At 45.3% G+C, this 24,361-nt stretch overlaps 1 protein-coding gene across 11 annotated transcripts in view; it reads left to right on the forward strand.

Annotated features, from left to right (window-relative positions):
- Positions 1-23,983, forward strand: part of CHRM3 (cholinergic receptor muscarinic 3) — a 456,583-nt gene extending 432,600 nt beyond the window's left edge. For 8 of the 11 annotated variants that reach the window (XM_072971051.1, XM_072971056.1, XM_072971055.1 and 5 more), the window contains one exon: positions 22,032-23,983. In XM_072971051.1, coding sequence (XP_072827152.1) covers positions 22,051-23,823 — 1,773 coding nt within the window. In that variant the 5' untranslated portion in view covers positions 22,032-22,050 and the 3' untranslated portion in view covers positions 23,824-23,983. Of the gene's footprint in view, positions 1-1,544; positions 1,649-17,947; positions 17,996-20,125; positions 20,265-22,031 lie in introns of those variants that run through there. The other 3 variants (XM_072971050.1, XM_072971059.1, XM_015250005.3) reach the window with 3 other exon arrangements.
- The last annotated feature ends 378 nt before the right edge of the window (positions 23,984-24,361 follow it).

A 24,361-nucleotide genomic window follows, 5' to 3' on the forward strand; every position in this document is an offset into this window, starting at 1 on the left:
ACATGCGTGCAGCCCCCACCGGGGGATGATGTTCTGTGTGGAATCACTCCCATCATGAAGACTTTGAAATCATGTGACCCTGGGGGTTGGCAGTTTGCTGGAAGAATTCCTTCGGTGACTCTTGGCCCCTCCGTTGTGGTGTATTAATTCTGTGGTGCATCCGATGCGTGGTACCAGCCACTGGGAGACACAGTGAACAGTCCTGTTGACTGCAGAGGGAGACCTCTTGCCTTCATGTCTCACCCGCTGAGTTACGTGCGCCTCATGCGTTGTCCCAGGAGAGAGAAGCACAAGCCTGGCCTCGAGGTGAGGTCTGCCTGGTAGCTTAGGGGCACGCCTGAAGTTGACAGGTGCTGTCGGGTGTGTCTGGTCCCCCCGGGTCATCCGCTGCTGGCCTGTGTGTGCACGTGAGTCCCGTCCCTCGGCCCTGGGGAGCTTAGAGGCAGGTGGTAAGACACAGTACTTCTGAACTCACCAGGGCAGGGTTCTCACACGTCAGGCAGGACCCCTGGGTGAGGCCCGAGCGGCCCGTACCCTCTCGCTCTCAGGAAGTGCAAACTCCTTCTAAAACTAACTCTGGGCACCAAGCCACAGCGTTCGACCTGAGGTTCCTTTCTGTTTGTTTGCATTCATAAACCCAAGTATAATTTTCCCTTTTCTGCCTGAATACATCTTTTATTTTATTGATTTCACACTTTCAGGGTTCAATTTTCATCCATGTTCCCCTTACATTTTCAAATAAGGATTCTCACTGTTTTGTTGGACCAGTTCAGCTTTCTTCCTCTGCCTCTTTGTTTTTAATCCCAAGGAGCCAGAATTAATAGTGATGTGAGCTTTCGTTTCCATGTGGGTTCAGGAAATTCAAAACAAGAGATCATTGTTTTCCAATATTTAATTATACAGACTGTGCCAAAATATACATTTTTATTATTGTTTCACTTCGATTCTCACAGTTTCTATTCTCACTGTTTCATTTTAAGAGATAGGTAGTACTTTCAATAAAACAGTCTTTTTTATACTTGATTATCATATTTAAAGAATTGAATTTCCATTTTATTGTTTAATCAAAAGCTCCAAATGCCCTTGGAGTTTAGTGTTTTAAGAGTTAAGTTTCCAGTACTTCATCAGAATCCTTTCATATTTATTCACTTTGTTATCAAGTCTAGACTCGTTCTGCTCACCACACGACAGGCCAATAAATTGGGACACGAGGTGCTGGGGAAGGAATAATGACTTTATTGGGAAAGCCAGCAGACCGAGAAGATGGGGGACTAATGTCCTGGAGACCATCCTCCCCAAGTCAGAATTCAGGCTCCTTTTGCACTAAAAAGGGGAGGGGGTGTGGTTGGTTGTTGCAAACCTCTTGGTGTTGGAATCCTTTGCTCTTGCAGCTGTCCACGTAGGTCAGGTCACGATGTTCCTGTGAACTTCCAGCAAGACAGATGTTGTTTTCTGTTCTGCAACTTTTTGTCTCTATATGAATGGGAACCTGTGGTACCCGTGAAGGTCAGAACCTTGTGACTGAGCTGTCCTGTGTCTTTCAGGCTCCAGGCAGCGTTCTCTTACGGAAGGTACAGAACCAGCAGGACTCAGCCCAGGAGACAGAGCGCAGGGTCAGAGCCAAAGGAGCAGATCTATATGGAGTCAGGTTTGCTTTTCCCTGTTGTCATTTGTTTGACTTTCTACACAGTTTTGTGATGCAGGTCAGATGGTCAATGGCTAGCTCTTCTGAACACTGGTAGACTGAGACCTGGGCCTTCAACTCCTTACTAAAATACAGTAGAGCCTGCGGGGAATGAGTCTGGAAACCGGCCATCTTATTTTTTAAAGGATGTTAAGGATTTCCATTGGCTGCACAGAGGCTGAGCTTTGCAATATTTCACTTAAGAGAAAGAATGTTCAGCAAACACAGTGTCCCATGCACTTTCCTGCCCCGAACATTCCACCTGAGTCCAGGACAAGACATCCCAGCATGGCTCGTCAACTCTCCCCCTTAATGTTTGGGGCTCCTGGTAAAGCATGTGCGCCACAGACTTACTTGTATTGAATGAGAAAGCCGACCATGAGGTGTTGTGAAATGAAAAAAAGCGAACTAGAGAACATAGCATACATCTTTGGTTGTTTGGGAGCAGAATTTGGGGTCAGACAGCCTTGCTTCACATCTTAACTTTGCACCCCAGGAGCTGTGTGGCCCGGCTCAGTCACTTAAACCTCTCTGCACCTCCATTTTCTCTTCTGGACTTTCAATGAAACACTGCACGCACAGGATTGTTCTGATTAAAAGACACCTGCAGCTGCCGGTCAGCTGTGTGGACCCTCAGCCCCCTGCTCCGCCGGTTTCTTCCAGTTTCTGGCGCAAAGGCTAATAGTCCTCATCTCGCATGATTATCATGAGAATGAAATGCGTTAACATGGGCGATCACTTAGAGAAGATGCCTACCCAGGAGCAGGAGGAGAAAGGAAATGGAAGGACAGCCCTGCAGCTCCCTGAGGGCACCGTGGTGTTTGTTCTCAGAGTCATAAAAAAAAAAAAAACTTAGAAAGTACGTCCCTGGAAGGATGAAAGAAATCAAAATAAATCATGGGGTCTTGTTTTTTATTTGTTTGTTTAATTAATTAATTTATTTATGTATTTATTTTTACTGAGGTGTAGTTGGTTACAGTGTGTCAGTTTCTGGTGTGCAGCACAGTGTCCCCAGTCACGCGTACGCATACATGTATTTGTTTTCATGCTCTTATTTATTAAAGGTTATTACGAGATACTGAGTATAGTTCCCTGTACTGCACAGAGGAAATTTGTTTTTTATCTATTTTTATACATAGTGGTTAACATTTGCAAATCTCAAACTCCCAAATTTTCCCATTCCCACCCCCTTTCCCCGGTAACTATAAGATTGTTTACTATGTCTGCAAGCCTGGTGTCTTGTTTTCACTTCTGTAGTTTCCTGTCCTCCCCACCATGCTTTGAAATCTGTTCGCCATGTATGCAATTCTTTGTTGAGTCTCTAAAGCCATTTTACTAGGTTTTTTTCCTATGACTGGTGAGGTTTCCCACTTGGCACTCTGTCTCCGTGCCCCCCTCCTCCGGTGCGTCCTCTTCTGCGGTAGAGTTCCTGTTGCTCTTCCAAGGTGTTGAGGGGAACCACAAGTACTGTGTCTTTTTCCTGCCTGGTTTGCTTTTATAAGAAACATTGAACATTTGTGAATAAACCGTATTTATCAAATGTCAGTCCACGAACATGTTGTCTACTGAGGAGCCACTTCATTTTAATCACAGTTAGGGATTCTAAGAATGACTTGGAAACTAAAAAGAGAGAGAGGGAGGGAGGGGAGAGAGGGAAAGAAGGAAGGAAGGAAGAAAGGAAGGAAGGAAGGAAGGAAGGAAGGAAGGAAGGAAGGAAGGAAGGAAGGAAGGAAGGAAGGAAGGAAAAAGAAAAGACAATGAAAGGAAGAAACATAAGCCTTTGGCACTGTCCCCAAGAGATTTACAACCTAACAGTAAAATGAAAACACCTGTATACACCAAGTAACATTTCAAGTATCTAAAAACAAGAAATGGCTCAGGTGGCTGCCAGTGCAGGTGGCCACCTCCCTGTGGCCACGCTGCTGGCGTGTCCCAGGGAGCCCAGTTACGGGCGTGAGGATGGAGCAGGAGAAGAGGGGCCCCCACACAGAAAGCACCTCGTGAGTGACAGCACTGTCACGTCGCTTAGTCTGCTTAACATCCACACAGCATTACTGTATTTACTAGTCTTCATCGTCCAGTGTGGAGACTGGGGGCCTGACAGCTATGACAACTCACCGAATGTGCCCCAGCTGGTCAACAGTGACCTGGGTCTCGATCCTGGGCTGTCATCTTGCAGGACACTACTAGTACCTTCAGGTTACGTGACAAGTGTTCAGGGTGTGAGGTCGAAGGTACGTTCACGGGCAACGAAAAGTGAGTACAGAATGTGTGTATCACGTGAGGCTTGTTTTTCCAGAAGACACTCTGTGTGTGTTATGCCAGTTAGCAGGTGAACCTTGGAAGAGGGGGGCGGGTGTTTGAGAGCCTGTCTGTCTTTCCCGGAGGTGAAGGAGGCTGGAGCCGCCCCTGGACGATGGCCTGGCTGTCGGGAGGTGCTCTTCATTCCCGGCCCCACATTCCTCCTGTCCTGGGAGGTGGATTCCCTGAGCTCTGTCTCTCCTTGGGCGAGTCTCAGCCAGATGTCACCATGTTGCTTCCAAAGGCTGTCCCCTCCACTTGAGGGAGCCTGGAGTTGTGTTCCTCCGCCTCACACAGTAGCCTCACTTTTGCTTCCTCCACTGCAGTGATCTTACTTAGGTGACACCGTCTCCAGTGAGTGCTTCGCAGACAGCAGGAACTCTGGCCCAGTCTGAGGCCTGCGTGACCACACTCACACGCACTGACCATCTGAATTAAACACTGAAGGCTTAATTAAGTGAATGTCAGATGTGTCCCTGGGGGAGGGAGGAGGGTGTGGTTGCCAGAGAAATTAAATGTGAGCTGATTTTTGAAGAGACTTAGCGTGTGCCAGGACAGTTCCCAGAATTTCCGGGCAAACGGAATGTGGTGACATTTCCTGAATCTCTCTTCTCTCTCTTTACACTAACATTTCTCAGCTTCAGTGCTCCTGACTCCTTAGGCCAGGTAATTCTTTGTTGGAGGGATCGGTCCTGTGCATCGTGGGACGTTTGTCCACATCCCTGGCCTCTAAATAGAGGTGTCAGTAGCACATTCTCCCCAGACTGTGCCAAGTGTACCCCGGGGGAAAGTCACCCAGGGTGGGAACTCAACCCCACAAATGTTTCATACTCAACAAGTTTAGTTCTTGTGAGCCTCGAGAAGTGCCAGCCAAAAAAAATCAAACAATCATAGAAAATTCTTAAATTATTCTTATCATTTCTGAGAAACCATCGTGAACTGGTCAGATGGTCCCGAGTGCTTTCTGCAGGCTCTGCGCAATCCTCAAGCATGATGATCCTCATTTTACAGATGAGGGAGCAGGGTCAGACGGCTCAGTTTGCCCACGTGGCAGCATCCGAATGTTCCCTGGCCCTAACGCGCCGCTGGGGCTCTTAGGCCGTTTTCTGTGCCTCAGGCTGATTTTAAAGGAAATCAGATGTATGGACTACGTCCAGACGCCAGAAGAAATGCTCTGATAAACATGGACCTTGAAAAACCTCGTAACTGGTCCATCTTAAAGTAATAAGGCATCTATATTGAGCTGAAAGAACTTTCTTCCCAGGTGTTCTTTCAGTACACACACAACCGCGTCAAGATCTTCAGTCCAGATGACTGCGCTAGGAGATTTCTCATCAGAACGTTCTACAATTACATTAGCTCCCTGAGAGCATTGTAAGTGCACCGTATTCTGAATAAATCACCATGAATTTGCAGAATGCTGAAGAAATCCTGGCTGTGTCTTGGGGCACAGAGGTTTGCGGTAGAACGGAGCCCGGCGGCAGAACAGGACCGCAGGGAGAGGGTGGGCCCCGGTGGGCGGCGCGCCCTCTGAGATGTTTGCAGGGAGCTGCTCCACCTGCGTTCACCTCCTGCCACTTCGCTGGACATTCCAACCGCAGAGCTTTTAGGCTTGGGCGTGCTGAGGCAGAGACTCATTAGTCCCTTTAGCCTTGCTTTTGAGGGAAAACCATGTTATTTCAGCAGCAACTGCCCTGCGTGGACAGTCCCGATGCAAGTACTTTTCCAGGCAGCCTCATTTTGTCGTCAGATTGAATACAGCCTCTGACAGGCAGCAGCCCAGGCAGGCAGCGTGAGGCATCAACTTTTTGAAAACAAGCTTTCTCCTTTTCAAATGGAATTCCGCTCCAGTTTTGGCTCCTGGGATGTTCTGTTCGCCCCGGGAGCAACTGCACCATATTAGGGCACGTCTGTCCTCCTCGCCGCTCGAAATGAATCACACGCGCAAGGTTCACGGAGTCTGACTCTGACTCGCGCGCCTCAGAAGGTTGGATTCCCTTTAAAGACGTGTGGGATGCCCGGGGATCGTGTTGACCCTGCTTGATGTCCTCCTGGGGCTGCAGCGCTGAGCTGAGCTTTGTCGCCAGACGGGCTGTTCCCGGGTCGACCCTGCCCCCTAGTGGTTGTCGGCGGCACTCCCGTCCCCTTAGTTGTCACTGTCAGGAGCTGTGACGGAAAACGGAGACCAGCGGAAGGGGCAGGCCCCAGAGACCCCAAACCAGCCCCGCAGCGAGATGCACGCTGGGTTCCGGACACAGAAGAAGTCCAGTGTTGTCACTGTAAAGATACGTTTTCTGTTTTGCTTTGTTTTTTTAATTACTTTTTTTTTTGAGTTTAGTCCTTTTACAATGTTGTGTCAATTTCCAGTGTAGAGCACAATTTTTTCAGTTACACATGAACATACATATATTCATTTTCGCACTTTTTCACTGTGAGCTACCACAAGATCTTGTGTATATTTCCCTCTGCTATACAGTATAATCTTGTTTATCTATTCTGCATATGCCTGTCAATATCTACAAATTTTGAGCTCCCAGTCTGTCCCTTCCCACCCTCCTCCACCTTGGGAACCACAAGTTTGTATTCTATGTCTCTGAGTCTTTCTGTTTTGTATTTATGTTCTTTTTTTTTTTTTTAGATTCCACATATGAGCGATCTCATATGGTATTTTTCTTCCTCTTTCTGGCTTACTTCACTTAGAATGATATTCTCCAGGGACATCCATGTTGCTGCAAATGGTGTTATGTTGCCGTCTTTTTATGGCTGAATGGTATTCCATTGTATAAATATACCACATCTTCTCTTTTTTTTTTCTTAAACATTTTTTTATTGAGTTATAGTCATTTCACATCTTCTTTATCCAGTCATTTGTTGATGGACATTTAGGCTGTTTCCATGTCTTGGCTATTGTCAACAGTGCTGCTATGAACATTGAGGTGCGTGTGTCTTTTTGAAGTAGGATTCCTTCTGGATATATGCCCAGGAGCGGGATTCCTGGGTCATACGGTAAGTCTATTCCTAGTCTTTTGAGGAATCTCCATACTGTTTTCCACAATGACTGCACCAAACTGCATTCCCACCAGCAGTGTAGGAGGATTCCCTTTTCTCCACAGCCTCTCCAGCATTTGTCATTTGTGGACTTTTGAGTGATGGCCATTCTGATTGGTGTGAGGTGATACCTCATCGTAGTTTTGATTTGCATTTCTCTGATAATTAGTGATACTGAGCATTTTTTCACGTGCCTATTGATCATTAGTATGTCTTCCTTGGAGAATTGCTTGTTTGGGTCTTCTGCCCATTTTTGGATTGGGTTGTTTGTTTTTTTCTTATTAAGTCACATGAGCTGCTTATATATTCTGGAGGTCAAGCCTTTGTCAGTTTCATCTTTTGCAAAAATTTTCTCCCATTCTGTAGGTTTTGTCGTTTTGTTTTGCTTATGGTTTCCTTTGCTGTGCGAAAGCTTGTAAGTTTCATTAGGTCCCGTTTGTTTATTCTTGCTTTTATTTCTATTTCTTGGGTAGACTGCCCTAGGAGAACATTTTTGAGATGTACATCAGAAAATGTTTTGCCTATGTTTTCTTCTAGGAGGTTTATTGTATCTTGTCTTATGTTTAAGTCTTTGATCCATTTTGAGTTTATTTTTGTGTATGGTGTGAGGGAGTGTTCTAGCTTCACTGCTTTACATGTTGCTGTCCAGTTTTCCCAACACCATTTGCTGAAGAAACTATCTTTATTCCATTATATGTTTTTGCTTCCTTTATCGAAGATTAGTTGACCAAAAGTTTGTGGGTTCATTTCTGGGCTCTCTATTCTGTTCCATTGGTCCATGTGTCTGTTTTTGTACCAATACCATGCTGTCTTGATGACTGTAGCTCTGTAGTATTGTCTGAAGTCTGGGAGAGTTATTCCCCCAAACTCTTTCTTTTTCTTCAGCAATGCTTTTGCAATTCTAGGTCTTTTGTGGTTCCATATAAATTTTATTATGATTTGTTCTAGTTCTGTGAAATATGTCCTGGGCAATTTGACAGGGATTGCATTAAATCTGTAGATTTCCTTGGGCAGTATGACCATTTTAAAAATATTGATTCTTCCAATCCAGGAGCATGGGATATCTTTCCATTTTTTTAAGTCTTTAATTTCCTTCATCTGTGTTTTATAGTTCTCTGTGTATAAGTCTTTTATCTCCTTGGTTAGATTTATTCCTAGGTATTTTATTATTTTGGGTGCTATTTTAGAGGGGATTTTTTTTCTTTCTTTTTCTGTTGATTCATCATTAGTGTAAAGAAATGCAACTGATTTTTGAACGTTAATCTTGTAACCTGCTACCTTGCTGAATTCTTCAATTATTTCTAGTAGTTTTTGTGTGGATCTTTTAGGGTTTACTATATATAGCATCACGTCATCTACATATAGTGACACTTTTACCTCTTCTTTTCCAATTTGGATCCCTTTTATTTCTCTCTCTTGCCTGATTGCTGTTGCTAGGACTTCCAGGACTAGGTTGAATAGGAGTGGTGAGAGTGGGCAGCCCTGTCTTGTCCCAGATTTTAGTGGGAAGCTTTTGAGTTTTTCACCGTTGAGTACTATGCTGGCTGTAGGTTTGACATCTATAGCTTTTATTATGTTGAGATGTGTTCCCTCTATACCCACTTTGGTGAGAGTTTTTATCATAAATGGATGTTGAATTTTATCAAATGCTTTTTCTGCATCTATTGAGATGATCATGTGGTTTTTGTCCTTTCTCTTGTTGATGTGAAGTATTACATTGATTGATTTGCGTATGTTGAATCACCCTTATATCCCTGGGATGAACCCCACTTGATCATGATGTATAATCTTTTTTATGTGCTGTTGGATTCTATTTGCTAATAATTTGGTAAGGATTTTTGTATCTATGTTCATCAGTGATATTGGTCTATAATTCTCTTTTTTGGTAGTGTCTTTGCCTGGCTTTGGTATCAGGGTGATGGTGGCTTCATAGAATGAGTTTGGGAGTATTCCCTCTTTCTCAGTCTTCTGGAAGAGTTTGAGAATGACTGGTATGAGTTCTTCTTTGTATGTTTGGTAGAATTCCCCAGTGAAGCTGTCCGGTCCTGGACTTTTATTTGTAGGGAGGTTTTTTATTGCTAATTCGATTTCATTTGTAGTGATCGGTTTGTTCAAGTGGTCAGTTTCTTCTTGATTCAGTCTTGGTGGACTGTATGTTTCTAGAGACTTGTCCATCTCCTCTAGGTTATCTATGTTGCTTCCGTATAGTTTTTCATAATATTCTCATATGATATTCTGTATTTCTATATTATTTGTTGTAATTTCTCCATTTTCCTTTCTTATTTTGCTTATTTGTGCTCTCTCTTTTTTCTTTTTTGTAAATTTGGCAAGAGAGTTGTTGATTTTATTAACCTGTTCAAAAAACCAGCTTTTGGTTTCATTGATTTTTTTCTATTATTTTTTAAATCTCTATTTTATTTATTTCCTCCCTGATCTTTATTATTTCCTTCCTTCTGCTGACTTTTGGATTTTTTTGCTCTTCTTTTTCTTATTCTTTTAGCTGGTGGGTTAGATTGTTTATTTGAGATTGTTCTTCTTTTTTGAGGAAGGCCTGTATTGCTATAAACTTCCCTCTTAGCACTGCCTTTGCTGCGTCTCATAAATTTTGTGTGGTTGTGTTTTCATCTTCATTTATCTCAAGGTATTTTTTAATTCAACTTTGATTTCATCATTGACCCATTGGTTTTTTTTGATAGCATGTGCTTTAATCTCCATGCTTTCCTTTTTTCCCTCCTTTGTTTTTCTGTAGTTGATTTTTACTTTCATGGCATTGTGGTCAGTAAAGATGCTTGAGATAATTTCTATCTTCTTAAAATTGTTGAGGCTTCTTTTGTGCCCAAGTACATGATCAATCCTAGAAAATGTTCCATGTGCACTTGAAAAGAATGTCCTATTTTGGGTGGGGTGTGGGTAGTGATCTGAAAATATTCACCAATTCTAATTTTTCTGTTGTATCATTCAATTTCTCTGTTGCCTTATTTATTTTCTGTCTGGAATATCTGCCTAGTGATGTTAATGCGATGTTAAAATCTCTGACAATGATTGTATTTCCATCAGTATCCCCCTTTATATCTCTTAGTAATTGTTTTATGTACTTAGATACTCCTATATTGGGTGCATATATATTAATGAGTGTAATATCCTCATGTTGTATTACTCCTTTAATCATTATAAAATGTACTTCTTTATCTTTCTTTATGGCCTTTGTTTTAAAGTCTATATTGTCTGAAATCAGTACTGCAACACCTGCTTTTTTGGCTTTTCCATTTGCATGGAATATCCTTTTCCATCCTTTCACTCTCAATCTACATGTGTCCTTCTCCCTGAAGTGGGTCTCTTGTATGCCAGCATGTTGAAGGTTGTTGCTTTATTATCCAGCATGCCACTCTGTGTCTTTTGATTGGAGCATTTAGTCCGTTAACATTTACAGTAATTAATGGTAGGTGTGTGTTTATTGCCATTTTGAACTTATTTTTGCAGTTAATTTGGTATTTCCTCCTTGTTCCTTTCTTCTTCCTTTTTTGTTTTGATAATTTTCCTTTGTATTATCTTGGATTTTATTTTGTATTTGTGACTCATTTTGTTTTGTGACTTACTTTGTTTTTGTAAGCTTTTGGCTTGTGGTCTATTAACCCATTGCTATAACTGTTTGTATTAAACATAATAATACAAGCTCAAACCCATACTACTGAGAACAAAATATTTTAAAAAGAAAAAAACCCCAAAAAACTCCATATTTTCTTGCTTCCGTCTCCCACTCTTAATGATTTAGATGTACTCTTTTACAATTTCATGTTTATTCTATTTGTAATTCATGGCAGTTATCACCTTTCCAGTTATGATTTTCTCATTTCTATAGCATCCTACTTCTTTTCTACTTAGAGTAGACCTTTCAGTATTTCTTTTAGCATGGGTTTAGTGTTGCTAAACTCTTTTAGTTTTTGCTTCTTTATGAAGTTCTTTATCTCTCCTTCTATTTTAAAGGATAACTTTGCTGGATAAAGTATCCTAGGCTACATCAGGACTTTGAATATATCTTGCCACTCCCTTCTGGCCTGTAGTGTTTGTGTAGAGAAATCAGCTGAAAGCCTTATGGGGATTCCCTTGCAATTCACTCTTTGTTTTTCTCTTGATGCCTTTAGGATCATTTCTTTATCTTTAACGTTGGCCATCTTGATTATAATATGTCTTGATGTGGGTCTGTTTGGGATATTCCTGTTTGGGACCCTCTGAGCCTCCTGTACTTGGATATCTGATTCCTTCTTTAGGTTTGGGAAGTTTTCAGTCATGATTTCTGCGAATACCTTTTCAATCCCCTTTGTTCTTTCTTCCCCTTCTGGAACCTCTATTATACATATATTGGCACGCTTTATGTTATCCCATAGATCCCTTACATTTTTTTCATTGGTTTTTATTTACTTTTCTCTCAGCTGTTCTGATTGGGTGCTTTCTGTTGTCCTGTCTTCTAGGTCACTTATTCTTTCCTCTGCACTATCTAGCCTGCTTTGTACAGCTTTTAGGTCAGCTCTCATCTCAGCAAATGAGTTTGCTAATTCTACTTGATTCTTCTTTATAGCTTCAATTTCATTTTTAATATATTTTATATCTCTAAACACTATCTCTTTTAGTTCCTTCAGTACTTGGATCACTCCTTTTTTGAAATCTTGATCTAGTAGGCCATCAATGCATATTTCATTGATCATGCTTTCAGGGGATTTCTCTTGATCTTTTAATTGGGAGTGGTTCCTCTGCTTCTTCATATTGCTCATATCTCTCTGGCACTGTGGCTTAAGGAGCATCAGTTATCTATTGCAGTCCTTAAGGAGTTTACTTATTTATCTGTCTAAAGCCTATGCAGGAATAAAACAGATTTGTGGCATCTTTGTCTTTTGAAGAGGGTGATGTTCTGTTGGAGTTCAGCAGGTTCTCTGGTTGGCTGGGTGGGTACATGGATGTGAGTTTTGGTGTATTTGTGAGAGAGGGTGAGCTACGAGCATCCTTCTACTCTGCCATCTTGGCCAATCTCTGAAAAGATACATTTGGTTTTTCTCCTGGACCTTTGTGATTAAAATAATGATAATAGAGGACAGTAATTTACAGTCAGATTAGGCAGTTTACAAACTGAGAGCCCCAATCCTTTTCTCAGAATAGGATGCCAGGGTGACTTAGAGGAAGTGAGCTTGTCTTCTTGGAATTCATCATTAAAAAAAGTCTTCATATTTATATTGGCCTCTTAGGTTTCTCTAAGCACTTTGACATGTTTTTCATATTGGGTATTTATACATGATTTTTAAATTTAAAAGTTATCTATATATTTTACAGATTTATAATCCCAGAAACCTTTTATTCCATATCTAGGGGGAAGGGAGTAAATTTCTCATGACTGTCTTTCAATTTTCCCTAAACTTCGCATTCTCAAATTGTTCTTTCATATTTTCTCTTTCAGTTTCTCATTTTAGATACTAATGAAAGATGTCAGTTTATCCACTGCTGTGACTTTCACACAGTGTTAACCATGATCTGCAATACACAACACACTTACATCATGGCTATATACTGAATGTGTGTGTGGTCTCCAGAGTTCTGTGAAATGGTACTTACTGACATTTTGTGCTGTGTGCTCTGATATGTCCTCCTGTTCAATTATGTTTCTTTCCTTTTCTTTTTAACATTTTTTAATTGAGTTATAGTCATTTTACAATGTTGTGTCAACCTTTTCTTTTTCATTCTCATGCTGGCCCACTACCTGGCTCCCGACTGAACATTTAGGGAAACTAAGCGAATCACTTTTGTCTGTGCTCCTAGATGTAATGTAGTGGAAATGGTCTGGGAAAGTGTACACTCAGAGATGAAATCAAGAAGCCAGAGAAAAAGAAAAATGCCATGTGATATCACTTATATGTGGAATCTAAAAAAAACACAGATGAACTTATTTACAAAACAGTCACAGACATAGAAAACAAACTTATGGTTACCTGTGGGGGAAAGTGGGTGGGAAGGGATAAATTAGGAGTTTGAGATTTGCAGACACTGACTACTAAATATAAAGTAAATAAACAACACGTTTCTTCTGTATAGCACAGGGAACTATATTCAATATCTTATAGTAACCTGCAATGAAAAAGGATATGAAAATGAATATATGTATGTATATATGTCACTGAAGCACTGTGCTGTACACCAGAAACTGACACAACATTGTAAACTGTCCAAACTCTAATAAAAATAAAAAGCTACAACCTTCCTTATGTAAGTAAGTACTAGGGATGGAATGTACAACATGATAAAAATAATTAACACTGATCTACATTACATATGAAAGTTTTTAGAGAGTAAATCCCAAGAGTTCTCATAACAAGAAAAAAATACTTCTATTTCTTTGATTTTGTGTCTGTATGAGATGATGGATGTTCACAAACTTACTGTGATAATTACTTCATGATGTATGTAGGTCATACCATGATGCTGTGCACCTTACACTGATACAGTGCTGTATGTCAGTTGTATCTCAGTAAAACTGGATGAAAACAGTTTTTTAAAAACAACAACAAAAACAAAACAGAGGAAAAGCAAGGTTGCCCTTAGCTCTTGCCACCAACGTGAGTCCATTCAGTGAGCATCAACTGTGAACTCCCTGACTTAAAGCATCTAACTCTGCAGGGTGCCAAGTCAGGACGAGGAACAGTCTGGAGAGCAGAAGTGGCAGCCTTGTCTCAGAAAGGCACCTCAGACAGGAGCTGTTAGTCCAGGTGCATCACGGTTTTCCTTGGGTCTCACTGAGAACCCCTGATTCTCAGGAAGTTGCATATTGCTCACCAGACAAAGGCTAAACGTGAAGAAAGACACTAAGTGACTGTCATGTCCAGTGGGGACATTTAGATTTTTTTTTTTCTCATCACGAGAAGAATTTTTTTCTTTTGTTGTACTGATACAAGATGGTGGATGTCAACTCAACCTACTGTAATCATTTCACGATGTATGTAAATCAGACTGTCATGCTGTGCACCGTGAAATTAAATGGTGATATATGTTAATTATTTCTCAGTAGCACTGGACAAAAAAGACGGGTACAATTTTTTTTCAAATATCATGTTTGTTAACATGTTACTATCACTAATCATATATGATTTGTCTTCTTAAAGATAGGATTTTTTATAATTTGTCTTTAAATTTTTTATTTAAGTACAGTCATTTACTATGTGTCAATTTCTGTTGCACAGCACAGTGTTTCAGTCATACATGTACATACATGTACTCCTTTCCATGTTCTTGATTGAAGTCCCAGGGGCCTTGTGCTCAGTTCTTGTGTTGCCCTACTGTGTGCCCACGAGATGTCAGCTGTCCAGCCTCCAGAGCTGGAGGGTCCTTTTCCTGAGATGTTCCTGGCACAGCCACAGGGGCCCAAGGAGTAGGTTACAGAAGGTGTCTCAGGTACTGATACACGAGTGAAGTTTGGAGAGGGGCCTCTGGCTCCTGGCTGCATGGAGACAACCCTTACTAGGCCAAGCTGGGCACAGCCTTGCTGTGACTGGACTGGGGAGCACCAGAGCCATCCCCAACTTGGGCTGTTCTGGGTGGCAGCTGGGTTCCCTGCTCAGGGTCTCACAAAGCTGGGATCAAGTCTGCTTCCAAGTGTGTTCAGAGCATCTGAGCTTCCCCCGGCCACCCCTTGGACCAAGCAGCTGCCACCTCTGGGCACTGGATGGGAAGCACTCAGGCCCAGATGTCCTTTGAGCTCTGCTTCCCCTGTCAGCTCCTTGTTTAGAACCAACGTTAGGGTGGAGTCTGTCCTGGTGACCATCACCAGGGTCTTCCCATGTCCCTCTGGCTTCAGAAACTTGGTTTCTAACCATTTGGGACATTGCAGGTTAGGCTGATGTCCTCTGTCCTTCACCCACAGTCCTCACGGTCTTCCTAAGACATCACTGCTGGTACCCGATTTGCATGCGTCTCTCTATTCCATTATGGTAATTTAAATGTGCGAATATTTGTAAGAGGCATATGCTATTGTCATAGGCGTTTTATTATTGTCTAAATCATACCACCTCGCAGCCGTCACCTCATAGCTTGTTTTTCCGACTCGACAAGGTGTTTTTAGAACTCTCTAGGTCAGCAGAGATAGATGCACAGACCACGAGGGTCTGCTGTGGAGGATCCCCGTGATGTGATACCAGCTTCCTCCAGCCCTCTGCCAGCTGAGCACCCTTAGTTTTCCTGACTTCTCTCATGACGGCAGGTGCTCACCACACATGCTGATGCGCATCTACTGTGTCCGTGTAAATGCAAGAAGTTCCAGAGGACAGACACCTAGACGGCAGTTTGCTGGCTCATGACGTCTGTACCTTTCAGTGTGATAGATTCTGCTGAGTCTCCTTTCTGTAGTTCTTGCCTCGGTGTGTTTAGTCTCCTCATGGTGAGGAGCTTTCTTATTTGCCAAATGTCTAGGCCAGCCCTCTATCGCTGGATGCTCAAAGATCTGCATGTTGCAGCTCAGAAGACAGTGTCTCTAATGCTCTGCCTCTACCAGAGGATTTAATTTATCCTGTAAAATGCGAAAATTGCGCATGTTCTGCTTCCTTTCTCCCTGTGTTTCTGCAGTAACCACCCAACCCCGAGGACGTGAGAGCTGGCGTTGCTGGAGGGGAGGCGACACATCAGTTAGTGCTGCAGGGTTACCCTCCCACAGCTGGCGAGTAGCTGGTGGTGTGCCAGGCTGTTTGTTTGTTTTTATTATGATGAGAATACTTGACATGAGACCTGTCATCTTAACAGCTTTATTTTTACTGTAACCCTGCAGTGCTGTCAACCGTAGGCGCGATGTTGTACAGCAACCTCTAGAACCTGTTTGTCTCACAGAAGTTTATACCCACTACATAGGATCCACTGGTTTCTCTCTCCTTGCAGACCCTGGGAACCACTAATCTACCCTCTTCTTCTGTGAGTTTGACAGTTTCAGAGAGCCCAGACACTAACTACTCCAGATAGACAGACAGACAGACAGACAGACGACAGACAGACAGCTAGCTAGCAGACAGACTAGACTATATATATATATATATATATAGTGAATAGTGCAGTACTTGTCCTTCTGTGACTGGCTCATGTCACTTAGCATGTTGTCCTCAAGATTCATCCATGTTGTCGAATATTGCAGCATTTCCTTTTTAGGACAGAATAGTATTTCTCTGCATGTATATACCACATTTTCTTTATCGACTCATCCATCCAAGGAGTTTTTAGTTTATTTCTGTATCTTGGCTATCATGAATAGCGGTACGGTGAACCTGGACGTGCCAATAGCTCTCTGAGATGCCGACTTCAGTTCTTTTGGATAAGTACCCAGGAGTGAGATTCCAGGATCATATGGTAGTTCTACTGTTAATTTTTTCAGGCGCCTGCAATTGTCTCCCATAGTGGCTGCACCATTTTGCATTCCCACCGACTGTATGCAGCAAGGGTTCCAATTTCTCTACAACTTCAGCAGCGTTTGTTGTCTTCCGTTTTTTGATGGCAGCCCCCTAACAAGTATGAGACAGTATCTCAGTGTGGGTTTGACTTACATTTCCCCGATGGTCAGCGATACTGAGCCTCTTTTCACCTGAGGGCCATCTGCATGTCTTCTTCAGAGAAATGTCTGTCGAAGCCCTTTGCCTACTTGTGAATGGCTTATTATTATTAAGTATACTTTTTGCTGTTGAGTTGTGGAAGTTCCTCATATTAACTCTTTATCAGACACATGGTTTGCACATTTTTTTTTATCTCACAGGTTGCCTTTCCGCCCTCTTGGTTGTCCCCTTTGCTGTGCAGAAGCTTTTTAGTTTGCTGCGTTCCCACTTGGCTATTTTTGCTTTGGTTGCCTCTCCTTCCCTTGAACTTGTGAATACCAGGGTCGTGAAGCTTATCCCCCATGTTTTCTTCTAGTTTCACAGTTTCAGGTGTTATGTTTCAGTCACTCATCTATTTTGAGTTGATTTTCATTGCGGTGTAAGACAAGGGTCCAGATTCAGTCCTTTGCATGTGCACATCCTGGTTTCCCAGCATCACCTGTGGAAGACACTGTCCTTTCCCCGCTGTGTGTTCTCGACACCCCTGTCAAAGACCAGGGGACATACGTACGTGGATGTACTTCTGAGCTTTCTGTCTGGTTCCGTCAGTCTGTATGTCTCTCTTCAGGCCAGGAGAGGCATACTTTGTTTCACACACTTCACTTTACTGTGCTTTGCAGACACTGCATTTTTTATAAATTGAAGTTTTGTGCCCACCCTGCGTCAAGCAAGTCTATTAGTGCCATTTTTGCAGCAGCGTTATTTTTAATTAAGGTGTGTGCATTTCTGCAGACACAGCGCTGTTGCACACTGAATACCTGGAACTTTCAGGAAACAGTATGTATTGAATCAAGGTTGAGTTAGAAAAAGAACAGTGGCCACTGTTTTAGATGTGCCAAAGAATTCGGGTCAAACAGCGCCCGACAGGTTGTGATTCTCAGGTTTTCTCGCGGTTACAGAAAACCCCTAGAGCCTGGGAATGCCGGGGCAGGCGTTGCATGAAGCCACGGTAGAAAGCTCGTCCTGACTGCAGGTGCCTTTCCTCAGTTCTGGCTTCTTTTATATTCTGTATTCCCACAGAGCATAACTGGGCTGGAATATTATACAATTTCTGGAGCTCTAAAGGTTCACAGAAATGAGCTAGAAGACAGCACTGATCTTAAGCTTATTTCTAAAATTCGTACTTATATTATTCACTATTATCAGTCAACTGAGCAAAATAAGTTGCTGTTGAATTTGCACAAACATAATGTTATTTGCAGGGAGCAATCTGACAGTGCCTAAAAACTACATGCTTCTTAAAATTCTTTTATCCATGTTCCCTAGCTCATCCAGGATGTGAGTCCATGGAAGGCAGAGTCCTGACTTGCTGAATTCAGGGCCACCGCTAGAGTGACCGGACCTCAGCAGTGCTTCCGTGAGGAGTGTGGATGTTGCTGATGGCGCTTGTGTTAACAGGGGCCCACTTAGCTGCAGGTGACAGTGACCTTTCTCAGGTAGCCCAGGCTCACATAACTGGCAAGTTCAAGGAGGCAGAGTTGACTTCAGGAATGGCTAGATCCAGGCTTGAAAGGACATCATTATCATGTCTCTGTTCCACGCATTCCCTCCCATCTCCCCTTCCCCCACCTCTCTTCTGTGTTTGCTGGCTTCACGGATTTCCCATGTGGCTGTAAATAGAGTCACCAGCACCTAAGATTCCCAAAGATCAGAGAATTACCCTCTCTCTCCCGCATCCACATCAAATCCCACAGTTCTGCTCCTGTGTGCAGGTCCCTCAGGGCCATCACTGCGGGGGAGGGGTCAGAACCGTATGATTAGTGCCCACCAGAGATACAGACCAGGGAGGCAGGCCTCTTCCAAAAGAACAGCTGAAGGAAAGACAAGCAACAGACGTCCACTGCAAGGGGTTGACAGGAAGGAGAAAAAAGATGGAAGAGACTGATGCATCATCAGCACAAATACAAAGCTCCGGCTTTCTTAGCCATTACACTTATTTATACCAAAGTCAGCGTGGTGTAGGTGATAAACACAGTCTGCAGCGCATACTCTGTCCCATGTGGCAGGAGAGTAGAGACTTGGAAAGTGCCTTGAGCATTTTTTTGTTTTTAGCATCTTACATGTATTTTTCTTTTTTTTTTTTTTCTATTGAAGTACAGTCAGTTGCAATGTGTCAATTTCTGGTGTACAGCACAATGTCCCAGTCATGTACGTGTGTGTGTGTGTAATGTTTTCATATTCTTTTTGCCTTGAGTGTTTTTAACGGTGCTATAGAAGGTCATGGGAGATTCAGAGCACACCAGGGGGTGGGGTGGGGAGGGAGGAGGAGGGAGAAGGAATCTAAAAGGGGCCATAGCACAGCCCACACGGTGCACAAGGAAACCTAACTGCTGTGTCTGGGCAGCTTTGGGGTGTAAGATGGTGGGAAGATAAAAGCTGGTCAGAGTACAAACCTTCCTCAACACACCATAGGCTTGCTCCTGATAAACCCACAGTAAGTTATCATCAGCTGAAAATGCATGTAATCCACCTGACCTACCAAACATTGTGGCCTGGCCTAGACCCCTGAACTGTGCTCAGAACACTCACCTTAGCCCTCAGCTTGGCAAAGACATGTAGCACAAAGCCTGCTTTATGGTAAAGTGGTGACTGTCTCATGTGATTTACTAACTACTGTACTGAAGTGGGGAACAGAGTGGTTGTCTGGGTCCAGAGTGGCTCTAAGTGTAGCAGTGGCCGACCCTGGTGATCACGGGCTGCCCAGGACCTGTGGCTGGTGCTGCCTGGCCTCACAAGAGAGCACCCTCACTTGTAGCCCTCACCTGGAGAAGAGACCGAAACTCAAAGTACGATTTCTGCTGAAGGCATATCACTTTTGCACCATCGCAAATTCCAAAGGTCTTCAGGCTAATCATCGTGAAGCTGGAGACTCCGTGTATAAAAACTCAGCAAACATCTGGTGCAGGAAAAAGAGAAATGCATGAATAAGGGTGATGATGCAAATAGGAAAACGTGATACTGATCTGAGATGAGTGACACTTACCTGTGTGGTCCAGGACACTGGAGAGGTGTCCTAGACTCCCCAGTAGAACGGTGGTCAACCCGCGTCGGGACGTTGAGCGGAGGGGTCTCGTAAAGACAAACATGGTCTCAGTCATCGGAGTGGTAGCGGGGCCACGTGGGAGACACCAGGCAGACGCCTTCACAGCTGTGTCAGCTGGGACCCGGGTGGAGGGAGACAGCACATAGCTTTTCTACATGTGTGCCTCCGGAGGAGCCACTGGGGCAGCTGAGGACCCCACGGGCATGTGGCACTTCCCAAATCTGGACATCCTCCCGTTGAGGGGGAGTCGTAGATGTAGATGAGCTGACACCTAATAAAGCCCAGAGAAGTAAAAAGAGCTAAAGAAGAGAAAAGGCACCAATTCCCTGTATTTGGAAACGAGTGCGAACTAGGAGGCTCCATCTGTACTAGCAGCGTGAAGCTGACGCCTTCCCTCCCAGTGTTGCCACTAGTGCACGTGTACTGTCTTGCAGGTGACCAATAGTATGTCGTAATTTTTAAGTGTTCTTCGATTACACTTTGAAGAGAAGCTTTCGCCAGTTAGGAGGGACTAGTTGTCTGCAATGTCTGGATGACCTGGTGATGAGGCAGAGTGGGATCACGGTCAAACGTGGAGGCTCAGGTAGGCTTGGATTATCTGGGGGCGGACATCTCTGCCCCTTTACCTCACTCACTAGCTTGAAACCTTGGACAGATTGCTTAACTATCTAGGTTGCAGCTTCCAGGAAAATAATGTTATTTTAAGGATTAAATGAGATGATGCATGTGACAGTTTGCAACACGTGTGCCCTGTGGGAAGTGTCCAGTGAACACTCCCTCCTGTCATTTACGGTGGCACAAGTTGAGCCCTGAGCACCCCGGCAGCCAAGGCTAAGTGAGTCACTGCTCGGTGAGATGAGCAGTAGAACGGTGACAGCAGACACCAGACCTGCACGGCGGGCACTGTGTGCAGGCTCTGGTCTGTTTTTTATATTAAAACATTTTGGTGAGAAACAGAGTTTCTGATCACTTACTGTTGAATTCTAGATTGAATTTATTCCACTATGCAGAATGTTCCATTCCCATTTTTCTAAGAGGAAACTGGAACCCAAGGAGGTTAAGTAATACCCAAGATCCCGCCCTTAGGAAGTGGCTGATGTAAGATGTGTGCCTGTGCCTCTGGGACTCCAAGGCCTTCCGGCTGCACCTGCGGCCTTTCCAGGAGGCTCCGTGCGCCGTGACTGCGGTCCTCCCAGGGGTGCTGCGGCACGCCTGGTACAGGCTCGATCTAGGGCTCTTGCCTTGCATACGTGTGTACATACTTGCATCATGAGAGTGTAGTCAAACATTTTTTAACCAAGAGCCTGAACCCAGCAGAAGTGTTCTTAATAGATTTTCGCTGTGATTCTGAAAAGTGGAGTTCCTCGAGTGGCCCTCCTGGAGGGATGATTTACTGCATCTAGTCCACAGAGGGCAGCGATGTGAACACTTCTGAGCCAGCTGTGTCCTCGAGTACAAGCCTGGGGGTTCAAAGCGGCTGAGCTGGGCTCAACCAGGGCTTACCAGGACCGCACAGGAGGATCTTCCTGTTAATGCAGTGATTGTAACGATTCTTAGTTACTTACTTATTTTGAACTACTTGCAATTTGGCAACTATTTATATGCAAATACACATGTGGTGCTAAAATGCTTTTCTACCTAAAGGTAACATATCTAAACACTGGATATATTCCAAACTGGTTTGGTCAGTTCAGAACAGTCTGGTAAAGGTTCTGCATGTTAACAGGCCAGAACTAGCAGCCTCATGGACTGTTACCAACCATTAAAAGGAGCCAGCACATCACTGCTTGTAACTGTGCTGGGAAGAGATCACACAGCATCAAGTGACTTACTCATTTCCGCCCACGCTCCAGGTCGATGCTGTTCCTTCCAGTGAGGCTGAAGTGGCTGGAATTGCCTCAAAGTTGCTTTGTCTGAAGCCTTTTAGGTCAGCACCCAGGTGGATAAATGCATATGAGTGATGTCAGTTCCTCGTGCAGCAGGATGGCAAAGCCATGCTGGAAGAGCATCATATAAGCCTCTACTGTTTCCCCCTTCTTTTTAAAGTCATAGGAGTAAGGGAGATTTGGTTTGAGAGCAAGTTCTGTGGAAGTGGGTGTGGCCTGGGTCTGGAAACGCAGCAAACGTTCAGCGCCTGCTGCCAGCTGCCTGCCCCACGCCTCGCCCATATTTAACGTGCTTGTCCTTGCTGAAGTGCTGCTGGCAGCCTTTAAAGTTCAAGTGTCCTTGGTGGGCCCCTCTGTCAGGCTCACATCTGAGCAGGGCCTGTTCTCTTGTAGGCTGCAGGGCAGAGAACACATCAGCCAAAGGCAGCAACCTTCCTGAATCTGTGTTTTCTTTCTCTCCCCAGACCATGTCAGAGAGTCACCATGACCATGCACAGTAACAGCTCAACCTCACCTCTGTTTCCGAACATCAGCACTTCCTGGATTCACAGCCCTTCGGATGGGGGGCTGCCCCCAGGAGCGGTCACTCACTCTGGCAGCTACAACCTCTCCCAAGCAGCCGGGAATTTCTCCTCCCCAGATGGTGTGGCCAGTGACCCCCTGGGGGGCCACACCATCTGGCAGGTCGTCTTCATTGCGTTCTTGACCGGCGTCTTGGCCTTGGTCACCATCGTCGGCAACATCCTGGTGATCGTGTCCTTTAAGGTCAACAAGCAGCTGAAGACAGTCAACAACTACTTTCTCCTCAGCCTGGCCTGTGCCGACCTGATTATCGGGGTCATTTCGATGAATCTGTTTACCACCTACATCATCATGAACCGATGGGCTTTGGGGAACTTGGCCTGCGACCTCTGGCTCTCCATTGACTACGTGGCCAGCAACGCCTCCGTCATGAACCTGTTGGTCATTAGCTTCGACAGGTACTTCTCCATCACACGGCCGCTCACGTACCGAGCCAAGCGAACGACAAAGCGGGCAGGCGTGATGATCGGCCTGGCGTGGGTGGTCTCCTTCGTCCTCTGGGCCCCTGCCATCCTGTTCTGGCAGTACGTGGTGGGGAAGAGAACTGTGCCCCCCGGGGAGTGCTTCATCCAGTTCCTCAGCGAGCCGACCATCACCTTCGGCACGGCCATCGCTGCCTTCTACATGCCCGTCACCATCATGACCGTGCTGTACTGGAGGATCTATAAGGAGACGGAGAAGCGCACCAAGGAGCTGGCTGGGCTGCAGGCCTCGGGGACGGAGGCCGAGGCCGAGAACTTCGTCCACCCGACCGGCAGCTCCCGGAGCTGCAGCAGCTACCACTTTCAGCAGCCGAGCACAAAAGCCTCGGCCAGGAGCACATGCGGCCGCTGCCACTTCTGGTTCACCGCCGGGAGCTGGAAGCCCAGCTCCGAGCACATGGACCAGGACCACAGCAGCAGCGACAGCTGGAACAACAATGACGCCGCGGCCTCCCTGGAAAACTCCGCCTCCTCCGACGAGGAGGACCTGGGCTCTGAGACCAGAGCCATCTACTCCATCGTTCTCCAGCTGCCGGGGCACAGCGCCCTCCTCAACTCCAGCAAGTCGCCCTCGGCAGACAGCCTGCAGGTGCCCGGGGAGGAGCCAGGGGCAGCAGGCCTAGAGGGGAGAGCCGGCCGACCGCAGGCCCAGAAAAGCCTGGATGGCCGGGGCAGCCTTCAGAAGGGCCTCTCCCAGCTTCCCATCCCGTTGGAGTCGGCCGTGGACGCCGCCAAGGCCCCGGACGGCAGCTCCTCAGTGGGCAAGACCACGGCCACTCTGCCTCTGTCCTTCAAGGAAGCCACCCTGGCCAAGAGGTTCGCGCTGAAGACCAGGAGCCAGATCACCAAGCGGAAGCGGATGTCCCTGATCAAGGAGAAGAAGGCAGCGCAGACCCTCAGCGCCATCCTGCTGGCCTTCATTGTCACCTGGACGCCCTACAACATCATGGTTCTGGTGAACACCTTCTGTAACAGCTGCATCCCCAAGGCCTACTGGAACCTGGGCTACTGGCTGTGCTACATCAACAGCACGGTGAACCCCGTGTGCTACGCCCTGTGCAACAAGACCTTCAGAACCACCTTCAAGGCGCTGCTGCTGTGCCGCTGCGACCAGCGGCGGCGGCGCAAGCAGCAGTACCAGCAGGGGCAGTCGGCCGTCTTCCACAGGCGGGTGCCCGAGCCGGCCTCCTAGAGGCGCGTCCACTGCCACGCGCGCACGGCCGCCCGCCCCTCCGCTGGGCGTCAGTGAGGGTGGGGGTGAGCCCTGTGACGGCAGAACGCGATCTCCTCGTCCCACGGTGAAAGGAGCTGCCTGTTTACCGATCCCTCCCATAAACCCCGTTTTGCTATGAAGAGTCAAATACCAGTTCAGCAAAAAATAAGCAAGTGAGCAATGAGCGTAGTGCCACACAGGAAGGGATCGATTCTGACTCAACTTTGCTTTTTGGTTTTTTTCCTAAAAGAGGGGAAACAATGTTTCATATCACTTCTGCACCCAGATTGGCATGCACGGGCCGTTTAGTCCCCACCAGCTCTGGACTCTCAGTGAGCATGACCGGCCGCGTCCCCAGGTGTCACCCAGACCCCACGTGGGACACGGCAGGCTAGCAAGTCCACGGTTCCGAAATGGTTTCACACGCTGAGGATGGACCCTCTTGTCCCCGTCTTCTGTTGGTATGTCATTCAACTCTCTTTGTGGACTTGATTCTCGATTCTTGCAAAGTAGTGTT

Source organism: Vicugna pacos, chromosome 11, assembly GCF_048564905.1.
Source record: "Vicugna pacos chromosome 11, VicPac4, whole genome shotgun sequence".
Taxonomy (NCBI): Eukaryota; Metazoa; Chordata; class Mammalia; order Artiodactyla; family Camelidae; genus Vicugna; species Vicugna pacos.